The sequence below is a fragment of the Neofelis nebulosa genome, chromosome 7 (genome assembly GCF_028018385.1).
Source record: "Neofelis nebulosa isolate mNeoNeb1 chromosome 7, mNeoNeb1.pri, whole genome shotgun sequence".
In the NCBI taxonomy this organism is placed as follows: domain Eukaryota; kingdom Metazoa; phylum Chordata; class Mammalia; order Carnivora; family Felidae; genus Neofelis; species Neofelis nebulosa.
Window position 1 is genome coordinate 75,222,863 of NC_080788.1, and position 12,180 is coordinate 75,235,042.

Here is a 12,180-nt window from a genome sequence, read left to right on the forward strand (position 1 = left end):
GTCTCCTGCTCTCTCTGCCCCTCCCCTGCTCATGCTCTGCCTCTGTCTTTCAAAAGTAAATAAATGTTTAAAAATTTTTTTAAAAAGAGTACGGACTCTTTTTTTTTAATGTTTATTTTTGAGAGAGACAGAGTGTGAGCAGGGGAGGGGCAGAGAGAGACAGAATCATTAGAAGGCTCCAGGCTCTGAACTGTCAGCACAGAGCCAGATGCAAGGCTCAAACCCACGGATGGGAGATCATGAACTGAGCCAGAAGTCCTTTGCTTAACCAACTGAGCCACCCAAGTGCCCCAAGAGTATGGACTTAACTGATTGAGCCACCCAGGCGGCCCAAACATAAATCTTAAGGCTAGATTTAGCATATAGGTCCCAACTAGATTCCTGTAAGTGGTTCCATTGGGTCAGGAGGAAGGGAGTCTACAAAGTTTCCCCCAGGTAAGAAATTCTCCTGGGAAGGTGCAAAGGTGGAAACAGCACAGAATTTATGGGCATATTGCTTGGCAGAAGTTACAGTAAAAAGGCCGATAAAAAAATAAGACAACCAGATTTGGAAGTTTGTATCTGAAACAATAAACAAAAGTGAACCACTTGTAGGTTCTTTAGAACTAAATGCTATCAGAGAAAAACACTTCCAGCAGATCAAATAGGAGAGGCATGAAATAATGAAATTTTGATTTTGGGTGGTGACGGTGAAAACAACTTCAACTAATCTTTAAGACTTGAAGAACTGTATTAAAAGGGCAAACAGAAAATAAATTCTTCTTTTAATGATTTCAGATTTTCCAGGCTGGACAGCCCAGAAACCACAGAATCCTAAGGTCTCAATAAACGTTACAGGGAAACTGTTAGTAAGCTACCTGACAATGAGAGATGAGGGACCGGCAGAATCTACTACATAATTAGTACAGCCCACAGCAAAATGAAAGTGCGAGGTGCTTGTTCAAAAAGCAGGCATTTCAGTCGGCGAGAGCAGACCATTAAACCATGAGTAGGGTCCAGTACAGAACGCACGCCCGTTAAGATGCCGGCTCTAGCGACCAAAAACGATAAGCTTGCATCTAGCGGTCGAGACACCTAGAGGCGTCCTCGGGTCTGACCACACCCATTCTTGACCTCAGGGGCCCAGGGAGAGTTAACAACACTTATAAAAGAGCGCGGACTAGAGGCGCTCAAGTGCAGCTTGGACCCCGGACCTTTGCACTTGGCGCGGCGAGGTCACTCGACTTCCAGCCTGGGAGAAGATCCCGAGACGTAGCACGTCCTGGCCTTGGACTCAGCCGCTTACTCATAAACCCCGAGGAAGGATAGGAGGCGGCGCTCGTGCACTCGCTGGACTCCCAGAGTGGAGGCGGCACGCCGGAGACCGAGGGTCTAGGGAAGGTCTGCAAATCCCGGAGAGCCGTGAGGCTTCCAAGGGGAACAGACGGAACCGGAAAGGTCCCTAGAAACCCACGGGTGTGTCAGGGAGCGTCTGCAAAGACCGCGAAGGGAAGCCAGGAGTCATCTGAAAAGTTGCCAAAGCAACTAAAGGGTGGTCTAGAAAGAGTAGTCCCCACAAAACAAGGCTTCCGGAAACTAAACCCGGAAGCGAGGATGTGGAGGCCTAGATCCCCTTGTGTGACGTGATCACACCCCAAAGGCACCGGTCACCCCTTAGGGCTGGGCTGACTGAAGCTACCGCCAGCAAAATAAGGCTGGAGCCGGGTCGGGAGGAAGGCGAAAGGGAGGCCCTTAGAGATCGTCTGAAAATTGCGAAGGCAAAAGAATTTTAGGGGCCGACGGCAAATGGTATCCCTCGGTAAGACACCTCTAGGTAGCGAACCACCGATTTATTGCAAGCCCCGCCCCTCACCCATCATGCCTAGTTCCGTTGTCTCCGAATCAGGAAGTAGCCGGTTCCCCACTACTCCTCCCAAGGAAGAGCGAACGCCCCACCTCGGTCGCGCGCTTTTCCTCCCCTCCCACCCTTCACGCACTTTCTCCCGCCCACCTGTCAATCACTGTGCTCAGCCGTCCAGTTGGCGGGCCAAGGGGGCGGGGCCGTCAGGGGCAACGCGTGACGTCTGCAGTCCTCCGGCCGGGAAGCCAGGAGATGCATGACGAAGGAGGCGCGTGACGGAGGAGCAGTTGGCCAACGCTGCGGCCGCAGTCGGTGTAAACAAGGCCTCGCGCCGCTGTAGGTCCTGCGACCGCTCCCGGCTGGTGGGTGGTTTCGCGCGCGGCAGTAACCGCCGGCTTCAGTGGGAGGGGCTTCTCGGCTTCTCCCTGCCTCCCCCACTTGGCGTACACACCCCCAGCACACCACGTGGGCGTGAGGCGAGGAAGGAAGGGGTGTTAGGCTGAATTCTAACTTCATTGGTTGTCGCTGCTGCCGGCTTTCGCAAAGAAGCGCTCTGATTGGTCGGTAAGGGGGGCGTCGGGGGGTCTCAGAGCCTTAAGGCTTCTGATTGGTTACATGAGATAAGCTAATGAGGCGCTTTCTTCCGCGAGGGGTTTTGATTGGTCGGCCAGAGAGGTTACCTGGGAATTCACCCACCTACTCCCCCCAGGGACTTTGATAGGTGAGTTTGAGGTAGAAAACTGAGAAATTCCTCTTCAAAGGATTCTCATTGGTGAGCTAGGGTAGCTCCTTAGACTTCACTCTCTGATTTTTTTTTTTTTTTTTTGCTTCACAGGATTGGGGAAGGTTTGTGGTCCTGAAGCCTTGGGAGTTGTCACAGGCTAAAGAGAAGGGATCTCAGTCCCTAGGAAGGGTCGCCCTCCTAGAGATAGCTACCGCTCTATCTCAGGAGACACTGGTGTTTCTAGAGCAGGCTTTGCTTTCATCAAAACCAAGGAGGTGACACGAGGAGTCCCTGCACAGGACCTAATGATGCTGTGATCAGAAGATGGGATCACGGAACAGCAGTAGCGCAGGAACTGGGTCCGGAGACCCCTCCGAGGGCTTGCCCCGAAGAGGGGCTAGCCTGCGTCGGAGTGAGGAAGAGGAAGAGGAGGATGAAGATGTGGATCTGGCCCAGGTACTGGCCTATCTCCTCCGCAGGTAACTTACCCTCTGATGTGTCCCCACCAGGGACCACCACAGTCCCTTGATCCCAACTCCAGGCAGTGAAGTTAAAGAGGATAGGGAATGGGATTAGCCCAGACCAGCTGTTCTGTTTGAGCTTCCCTTCTGGACATTCATGGCACTCATCTCAATACACAACAAGAGTAGTTCTTAATTAGGGAGGGTCACGAAGACAAACTCACTTCTGTGTTTGAGGGAACTGTTCAGGGGAGCCTCTCTAGCTGTTTCTACACAAATGTAAGCTATTTTCCAAGTAAGTAAAAAATAAAATGAAAATGGGGCCCTGATGGAAAAGGAGTGATGTGAGGGGTAAAGAGAAGAGCTGGGGAGGTGGGTGTTCAACTTCTGTGAAGTTACTGACATGTGATATGAGGCCATGTGGACTTACTTGAAAAACAAGTTTAAATTAACCTAACTCTAACCCTGTTCTTGAGGAAAGAATGCTTTGAGGAAATTGACCACCAGCACTTAACCAAAAAGGTTGCCACTGGCTTTGTTTTTTAGCTGTAGCTCCTTGGGAAGAAGACAAGCCTGAGGATCCCTTTAGTTCTATTCTGGACTCCTCAGGCAAGAGGCTCAGAAGGAAACGCTCTTAGAACTTTTAGCTCTCTAGGAAGTCAGTTTAGTAGGTTTGTCAACATCCACGGAATGTTGCAGTTCTCCGCTCCTGCTGTAAGCATGAAGATTCATTTCCTACTGTATCTTATAGAAGACTGAAAATTACAGCCAAGGTCTAGTCAGCCTCAAACTTCAAAACAGGGACAGTGTAGGGTTTGAGTAGTAGGTGGATAGCCATTGACTCTGAATTTGGTTGATTTGGGGAAGGGATCCTCCCTTTTATCATGGGCATCTCTCCATAGAGGCCAAGTGAGGTTGGTGCAGGGAGGAGGTGCAGCAAATTTACAACTCATCCAGGCCCTCTCAGACTCGGAGGAAGAGCATGACAGTGCCTGGGATGGCCGTCTTGGGGACCGATACAACCCACCTGGTAAGAGGAAAGGCAGACTGATACCCTAACATTGTAAGACTTTCATTAGAAAATCCTTTTTCTTTTCTTTTTCTTTTCTTTTTTCTTTCTTTTTTTTTTTTTTTTTTTTTTGTAAGAACATATGTTAAACTGAAATAAGATGAGATAACTCAGGGAATGAGGGACCCTTCATAGCTGTAGTATATTCGGCCACATTGAGTGGGCTGGAGCACAGTTCTGCGGCTGCAAAACCTAGGATGAAACTTCTCCTTGATACTCACAGTGGACGCAACTCCTGACACCCGGGAGCTGGAATGCAATGAGATCAAGACACAAGTGGAATTGGCCACAGGGCGGCTGGGGCTTAGACGGGCAGCCCGGGAGCACAGCTTTCCTCAAATGCTGCACCAGGTAGGCCTCTCAACCTCCACCCAGCCTGGCAGCAGGCCTCCTGAGGTAGCCAGAAGCTCTGTCTGCCCCAGAGAAGAGGGAAATAAACTTTCCAAGGACGCCTCAAGTGCTGGAGCTGGAGACTTCTTAGCCAGTCTACATCGGAGTTTGGTGGGACACACTAGTGTGTGTGGTGTCTATTTCTGTAGCGAGAGCAATCTCTGGAGGAGGGGGCTTGGTGTGGCTGCAGTGGCCCTCTGTTTGTGCTAGCAATATTCCCCAATCCCTTCCTTTAGAGAGAACGGGGCCTCTGCCACCGGGGAAGCTTCTCCCTTGGAGAACGGTCTCGAATGATGTCTCAGTGAGTATGGGGCTTGGTGGAGAGACTCTAAGGGCCAGATAGGTTTTATCCCCTAAACTTTGAAGGGACAGGTATAAAAGGATGGTCAGGGATATTAAAGTTAAATGGGGTCAAAGTTTGAGAGTAAACAAACTGGAAAAGCATAGGAACTGAGAAGATAAATGAATGTAAGAACAGGGATTATACCCCAGGCCAAAAGGGAAGTTTGCCCTCGTACTCACACCCAGCTCTGTTAGGATTCTGCTAACCGGGATAATCTTCATCCTCAGCTTCCTTTACCTTCACTTTCCCTCTCCCTCCCCAGCTTCTTGCCCAACGATCTGGGTTTCACTGATACCTACTCTCAGAAAGCTTTCTGCGGCATCTACAGCAAAGATGGTCAGATCTTCATGTCTGCTTGCCAAGGTACCAGTCCCTGGTCCTACGAACTACCCTGAAACAAGGAATATACCCCCTGACTGAGGCTAGAAAGCCCCAGACTGAAGGAACACTGACCCTGGGTTAGGATGCTTAGCCAGAACACATTCCCCATGATCAAGGGAAGATTCCACAGATGTACAGAGAAGGAGAGGTCAGATCTAGAGAGGATGCGAGAAGAGGGTTTCCTAATTCTGCCTGATCCCCACTTACCCAGACCAGACAATCCGACTGTATGACTGCCGGTATGGCCGCTTTCATAAATTCAAGAGCATCAAGGCCCGGGATGTAGGCTGGAGCGTACTGGATGTGGCCTTCACCCCTGATGGGAATCACTTCCTATATTCCAGCTGGTCTGATTACAGTGAGTATGCCCCAGACTTCTACTGGCTATCCAGCCCAGGACCTGAGGTCTCCCGAATGCCCACGTCCATTGTGCCAGGACTTTATCCCTTCTCCTGGGAGGATCACTCCCAGGGTCTGACATCCTTGCCCTTTGTTCCATCTCCTGCCCAGCTTCACTTCCACCCTCCTTCCCCCAGCTCTGAAAGATTCTTGTCTCTCTTGCCTTTCTTAGTTCATATCTGCAACATCTACGGGGAGGGAGACACACACACTGCCCTGGATCTAAGGTACTGGCTTCCCTCCTTGGGCAGACTCATCAGAAACTTCTCAAGAGGAAGGCTCTCCAGGAGCAAACCTCCTGAACTGGAACTCCTGCTTAGAGGGAGAAAGTACACTGGTTGCAAGTGTCTCTGTGCGGATTCCTGGGAGGGAAGCGCCCATCCTTTTCAGCCAGAGGACCAGGGTAAACCAGATGGTTGCGGGATTATTTCCGCGTCCTCACTGAGGTGATCCACATTCTGGCACGCATTAGCTGGACTTCCTTTTCCCCTTAGAAGTGTGCCTTACAATCCTCATCAGATTCTGTGCAGATCAACAAAGGCTGAGGGGAGTCCACTTAACCCAGTTTCTTCTATGCTCTTTTTAGGCCAGATGAGCGTCGCTTTGCTGTCTTTTCCATCGCTGTCTCCTCAGATGGACGGGAAGTGTTAGGAGGGTGAGTATTTGTAGGGGATGCACTCCTCAATTAATGAGGTAGGAGTTCTCCCAGAGACTGTACTGGACCCCACTGTGGAGAACAACCAGCCCTTCTCCAAGGTCAGGGTTTACGAGTTGCTTCACCTCTTGCTCACTGTTTCCCCAGCATGAGATGGGATGTCTCAAACCTGCTTGCAAAAATACAGCTAACTTTTTTCCCACCTCCTGTGTAAGAAGAGACCAGGGCTTGCCCCTCAGCAGGACTTTGCAACAAGGACTCTCTAGAGCATACACAGCATAAGTCCTCTCAGTTCTGGCTCCAGGACCCTCTTTATCCCTTCCCTTTCAGGGCCAATGATGGCTGCCTATACGTCTTTGATCGAGAACAGAACCGGCGCACCCTTCAGGTAATGTCCTTGAAACTTAGAGCCTCTGCTTCCTGGTCTTTGGCCTATTAGAAGACCTAGAAAGAGGTCCTAGGTGTTCTGGCTTCCTTCTTCACTAGATTGAGTCCCATGAGGATGATGTGAATGCAGTGGCCTTTGCTGACATAAGCTCCCAAATCCTGTTCTCTGGGGGTGATGATGCCATCTGCAAAGTGTGGGATCGACGCACCATGCGGGAGGATGACCCTAAGCCCGTGGGTGCACTGGCTGGACATCAGGACGGCATCACCTTCATTGACAGCAAGGTGGGCAGGGAAGCAGAACCGCACAGCTAGGTTACAGTTGTCCAAGTGGACTGGCATGGAAACTCACCAAGCTCCTTATTAGCTAAGGTTTGCAAGAGCTGGAGTTTAGGGAAGGGACTTAAGCCAAGAAACATGAGCTCCATCTGTATTCACCAGTCCTCAAGGAGCAGGGCAGGGCTTTCTGTGGAAGGAAAGAAGACAATTAATCCAGGATAGAATAGGAGGCCCAGCCAGTCCCTGGGCAAAGAAGGGGAAACCTAGCCAGGGGGTCAGGTCTGTGGTAGAATACCAATGGTGAGCTCACCTGGATGAAGAAAGAGGCAAGCTAAGTCAAAGGACTGACATTCTTCCCCCTCACCTGGAGAAGCAGAGCTGGACTGACAGACCCCGATATTTGCAAACTCTGATACCTTGTTCCTCATCTGGGGATTCACAGGGTGATGCCCGGTATCTCATCTCCAACTCCAAAGACCAGACCATCAAGCTCTGGGATATCCGACGCTTTTCTAGTCGGGAAGGTATGGAAGCCTCACGGCAGGCTGCCACACAGCAAAACTGGGACTACCGCTGGCAGCAGGTACCCAAAAAAGGTGAGAGTGGAAGGTAGAACCTGAGATCTGGAGAATAAAGAGTCAGGGGTGGTAGTTAAAATAATTAACCCCTGATAAAGCCTGGCATGGGCACAGTGGATGTGACCGTAGCCTGGGTCCCTCCCCCCAACTCCCTCTTGCTAGGCATGAAGTCTTTGCTGAACTCTGGGGAGAGTTGGGGTTCCCGGGGGCTCACTCAGAAACAACCAATACAAAAAGTATTTCAGTATCTTCACAACCAGCATGCTGAGCCATATTGGTGAACATTAGGTGGGGAAGGAGCCACCAGTCGGAGACTGGAAAGGCAGTCATCTGTAAGCATCAGTCTTTGCTGAGGACTGATGATACAGGAGAATCCAGACTCCCTAACCTAGGGCTCTCCATGCATCCCTACCCAGCCTGGCGGAAACTGAAACTCCCAGGAGACAGCTCCTTGATGACCTACCGGGGCCATGGGGTGCTGCATACCCTTATCCGTTGCCGATTCTCCCCCACCCATAGCACCGGCCAGCAGTTCATCTATAGTGGCTGCTCTACTGGCAAAGTTGTCGGTAAGGATTGTGTCAGAAGAGGGGGCCTTGGGAAAGGCAGGAATATTTCTCTGGCATTTCACCTGTTACCGGTAACCACCTTAAATGTCTTAATGGTGACTATAAGTGAGATTTAATTCAGTTTGGAGCAGGTTAGGCTTAGGGAAGTAGAAAACATTGTATTCACTAGCACTTTTTTTTTTTTTTTTAAGAGAGAGTACAAGTGTGGAAGGGGCAGAGGGAGAGGGAGAAAGAGAATCTCCAGCAGGCTCCACACCCAGCGTGAGCCAGACGCAGGCTCAATCCCATGACCCTGGAATCATGACGTGAGCTGAAATCAAAAGTCAGACGCTTAACCGACTGAGCCACCCAGACACCCTAACGTGTTAAATTAAGAAAAGGAACATAGGGGCACCTGGGTGGCTCAGTCACTTAAGCATCTGACTTTCGATTTCGGCTCAGGTCATGATCTCATGGTTCATGAGTTCGAGCCCCACATCAGGGTCCGTGCTGACAGCTCGGAGCCTCGAGCCTGCTTCAGCTTCTGTGTCTCCCTCTCTCTCTACCCCTGCCCACTCACCTTCTGTTTCTCTCTCTCTCAAAATAAATAAACATTAAAAGAAGGAACATAGGCTTCTATTTAGTAAATATAATAATAGATTGCCAAAAATATACTTAGTTCTATTTTTTTAGCCTGTCAAGGAAAGAAAGAGATTGCAGATGAAAAGCCGGGGCGGGGGGGCAGAAATGGAGGGCAGGGACAAATAGGATGACACAAGAAGACAAGCTCATAGTAAAGGACATGCAGTCATTAAAGCAGAAAGTGTGCAGAAAGACACAAATACATGTACAGCTATGAGGAGCCTAAGACAGTGCCATACCTAGGGAGGCACTCAGGGGCCCACTCAGAAAGGAAGATGCACCCCTGTCCAGAAGACTCCAGAAGGCTCAGGTGTCTGTGCAGATAGCCCATTGTTCACTTTTGTTGTGCCTTCCATATCTTATGGGTTTCATAGAAAATTGTTGTAAAGAGCTTTAAAACCACATTACATTTTCTTAACTTTTGACCCTGTTAAGTTTAGGTAAGGGCCAGGGAGAGGTATCCAAGCTCTGCCAGACCACACACTCAAGCCGAGGTAGGGAAAAGAAAGAGAAATTACATCATCCTCTGGTGTGGGCTTTGCTCCCTGCAAAAGTGGGGAAATTGCCCTAGAGGTAAGCAGTACAGTTTAGGAACTGTGAGGGGTATTTAGAAGGTACTCTGGCAGCCCCGTCTCCACTCTGACCTTCCCTGGACAGTGTACGACCTCCTCAGCGGCCACATCGTGAAGAAGCTGACCAACCACAAGGCCTGCGTGCGTGACGTCAGCTGGCACCCCTTTGAGGAAAAGATTGTCAGCAGTTCGGTGAGGTGGCAGGGGTTGGGGGGCCAGTGCATGTCTGGGACTTGGACCTAGGCAGGGCAGCACCCCCTGACTACTTGCCACCTTCTGCCCTGCAGTGGGATGGGAACCTGCGTCTCTGGCAGTACCGCCAGGCTGAGTACTTCCAGGACGACATGCCAGAATCTGAGGAGCCCCTCAGCGCCCCTGCCCCAGTGCCCCACCCCTCTGCAGCCTTTTCCTCACCCCAGTAGACCTGATCTCCAGCCCCATACACCGGTGAGCCTCTTACAAGCTCTCTGCCTCCTCCCTTCCAGGGAGATCTGTGGGGGAATCCCTGGCATTGGATGGGGAGGAGCACAAGCCCAGGCTTTGGGGCCCTAGCTGAGCCCTAGAAGCGCCTCCCCAAGGGGCAGAGTAACTCTGTCTCCTCATGTGCTCACACCCAGTGGCTTGGGTGTCTATCTCTGGCCAGGGTTTGGCAGGACTGCCATTATCTGGGGTGTGGCCTTTGTCAGCAGGAGAACTGTCCTGAGTGTTTTTAATCATGTTTGGATGTTAAGTGTTAGCTCCTAGAATAGATGCCCGGGGCCAGGTCTGAACTGAGCTATCAGCCAGACCCTTCCCTGGCCTTCATGTTGAGGATTAGACTGGCCAATCTGAGGGCCAGGCATCCTGGCCCTTCTTCCAGAGGTCCTGAAGGCTAGAGCTCTAGCCGTTTAGGGGAGGGTGGGATGAGTAAGGCATATCATTAGCACCCTCCTGGGTGGGAATTAGATCTTCTCTCTCTATGTCTGGGTCTTTGGGGTGGGACAGGTTGTGGTGTGAGAGGCTCCATGTGGCCCCACATAGGGCAGGCCCTCCCTTCCCAGACTTCCATCATGCTGGAGGCCAGCAGCTTCAAGGAGGGATGTTGAAGTAGGACTCCTTCGTCCTCTCACTGGCTTTGGCTCCCTCAATAAATTCTCTGTGGGAACCTGGCTCAGTGTCTGTCTCTGTCTCATTCTTTTTCCTGTCTAAGGCCTTTTATCCTCTCACTTCAAGAAAGTAGTATCCACAAAGCCTTCAGATATGCTTCTCTGTAGGAGAAAACACCCCTTTGATGCCCCCAAGATGAAGAGAAATGCCAAAATCATTTGTTAACTGTGCTCTGCAACAGGCAACTCCCTCACTGAACTCAGAAACTTCCAGCAAGTAGAAATTGAGATAGCAGGAAGTAAGTGCATTTTAGATTAGAACCTGGAACACCCACATCAGCTTTGTTCTGGGGCTGGCCTTGGAGCTGGTCCGGTCTATGAGAAGTAGCTCAGAGCCAGAGAGGACTGGATGGGCACTGATGCCAGGCCCCATCTGGGTGCTTCACACCGAGGACCTCATCCACTCTCACAGCCACCCTTTGTACAGGTGAGGAAATGGCAATGTGAAGAGGTCAGGCAACATGCCCCAGATATAATAGATTGCCAAAAAAATCTTTGGGGTGGGACAGAGCAAACCCATGGTTTATGATCAGAAGGAGAGTTGGTTAGGGTCCACACCAAGCTCTGATCTACCTTTCTTTGTGATATTTCATTATCCCTAATGCAATTTGCAAACCAGCACACACACCTCCAAGTGTTCTCAAAGACACAGCAAGGGGTAAAAGGGATTCGTCTTTCACAGCAAAACAGGTAGTTATAAAAGAGTAGATTCTCCAGCTGCTCGGCCCACATGTGATCTCTTTCCTCTGACTGATCTGCCTAATGTGAAACTATCATGCCTGTCTCCCTTCCTACTGGCCCTCCTCATTCCCCTTCTGTCACTTCACCCCAGAGATGCCACCCATCTCACGCAGAACCTGTATTACCTCCAGAGTGCCAAAACTTAGAAGCAAATTACAATTTTTAATATCCTCAAAGGCTCCTTTAATCAAGGCCTCAAGGACCATCCATTCTTCTTATCAAGAGATGAATTTCCAGGGCGCCTGGGTGGCTCAGTCAGTTAAGCATCTGACTTCGGCTCAGGTCATGATCTCATGGTTCATGGGTTCCAGCCCTGTGTCAGGCTCTGTGCTGACAGCTCAGAGCCTGGAACCTGCTTCAGATTCTGTGTCTCCCTCTCTCTCTGCCACTCTCCTACTTGTGCTCCATCCACCTCTCTCTCTCTCTCCCTCTCTCTCTCTCTTTCTCAAAAATAAACATTAAAAATTTGTTAAGAAAAAAAGATGAATTTCCAATACAATTTTAACTTATTAATTATCAGAAATATGTGAAATCTGACGATTGGATAAAGAAGAGGTATACATATATATACAATGGAATATTACTTGGAATATTACTTTCAGAAAGAATGAAATCTTGCCATTTGTAATGATGTGGATGGAGGTAGAGTGTATTATGCTAAGTGAAATAAATTGGTCAGAGAAAGACAAATATATGATTTCACTCATACGTGGAATTTAAGAAACAAAACAGATGAACATAGGAGAAGGGGTGGGGAGAGAAGAGAGGGAAACCACAAGAGGCTCTTAATGATAGAGAACAAACTGTGGATTGATGGAGGTGGGTGGGAGATGGGCTAGATGGGTAATGGGTACTAAGGAGGGTACTTGTTGGGATGAGGACTGGGTGTTGCATGGAAGTGATGAATCACCAAATTCTCCTGAAACCAATATTGCACTGTATGTTAACTAACTAAAAAAAAATTTTTTTAACTAAAGTTTAAATTAAAAAAAAAACCAAAGCTACAAAAAAAAGTGAAATCTTTGC

The 12,180-nt window shown here is 49.7% G+C and overlaps 2 protein-coding genes across 6 annotated transcripts in view; one reads left to right on the plus strand and one right to left on the minus strand.

Annotated features, from left to right (window-relative positions):
* Positions 1 to 2,123, minus strand: part of NRL (neural retina leucine zipper) — a 29,374-nt gene extending 27,251 nt beyond the window's left edge. Inside the window, exon 1 of the mRNA XM_058738602.1 lies at positions 1,991 to 2,123. The gene's annotated coding sequence lies outside the window, so the exon portion shown is untranslated. The remainder of the gene's footprint in view (positions 1 to 1,990) is intronic.
* Positions 2,077 to 10,417, plus strand: DCAF11 (DDB1 and CUL4 associated factor 11). Of its 5 annotated transcripts, none has more exons than XM_058738590.1 (15): positions 2,077 to 2,202; positions 2,676 to 3,043; positions 3,928 to 4,055; positions 4,318 to 4,445; positions 4,721 to 4,785; positions 5,090 to 5,190; positions 5,420 to 5,566; positions 5,780 to 5,834; positions 6,194 to 6,262; positions 6,593 to 6,650; positions 6,749 to 6,934; positions 7,371 to 7,524; positions 7,923 to 8,075; positions 9,354 to 9,460; positions 9,556 to 10,417. In XM_058738590.1, exons 2-15 carry the CDS (start codon positions 2,889 to 2,891, stop codon positions 9,688 to 9,690), a joined length of 1,641 nt encoding a protein of 546 aa, XP_058594573.1. In that variant the 5' UTR covers positions 2,077 to 2,202; positions 2,676 to 2,888; the 3' UTR covers positions 9,691 to 10,417. The 5 variants fall into 5 exon arrangements, with proteins under 5 accessions (XP_058594573.1, XP_058594576.1, XP_058594577.1 ...); XM_058738593.1 differs by having other exon boundaries at positions 2,084 to 2,202; positions 2,837 to 3,043; XM_058738594.1 differs by lacking the exon at positions 2,077 to 2,202 and adding an exon at positions 2,260 to 2,404 and having other exon boundaries at positions 2,837 to 3,043.
* Positions 10,418 to 12,180: the final 1,763 nt, after the last annotated feature.

Bases quoted from the DNA above. Each gene is read 5' to 3' on its own strand.
- DCAF11 (XM_058738590.1), top strand. From the start codon at position 2,889: ATGGGATCACGGAACAGCAGTAGCGCAGGAACTGGGTCCGGAGACCCC. The intron at 5,567-5,779 runs GTGAGTATGCCC...TGCCTTTCTTAG, and splicing joins TTCCAGCTGGTCTGATTACA to TTCATATCTGCAACATCTAC. The intron at 6,263-6,592 runs GTGAGTATTTGT...CTTCCCTTTCAG, and splicing joins GGACGGGAAGTGTTAGGAGG to GGCCAATGATGGCTGCCTAT.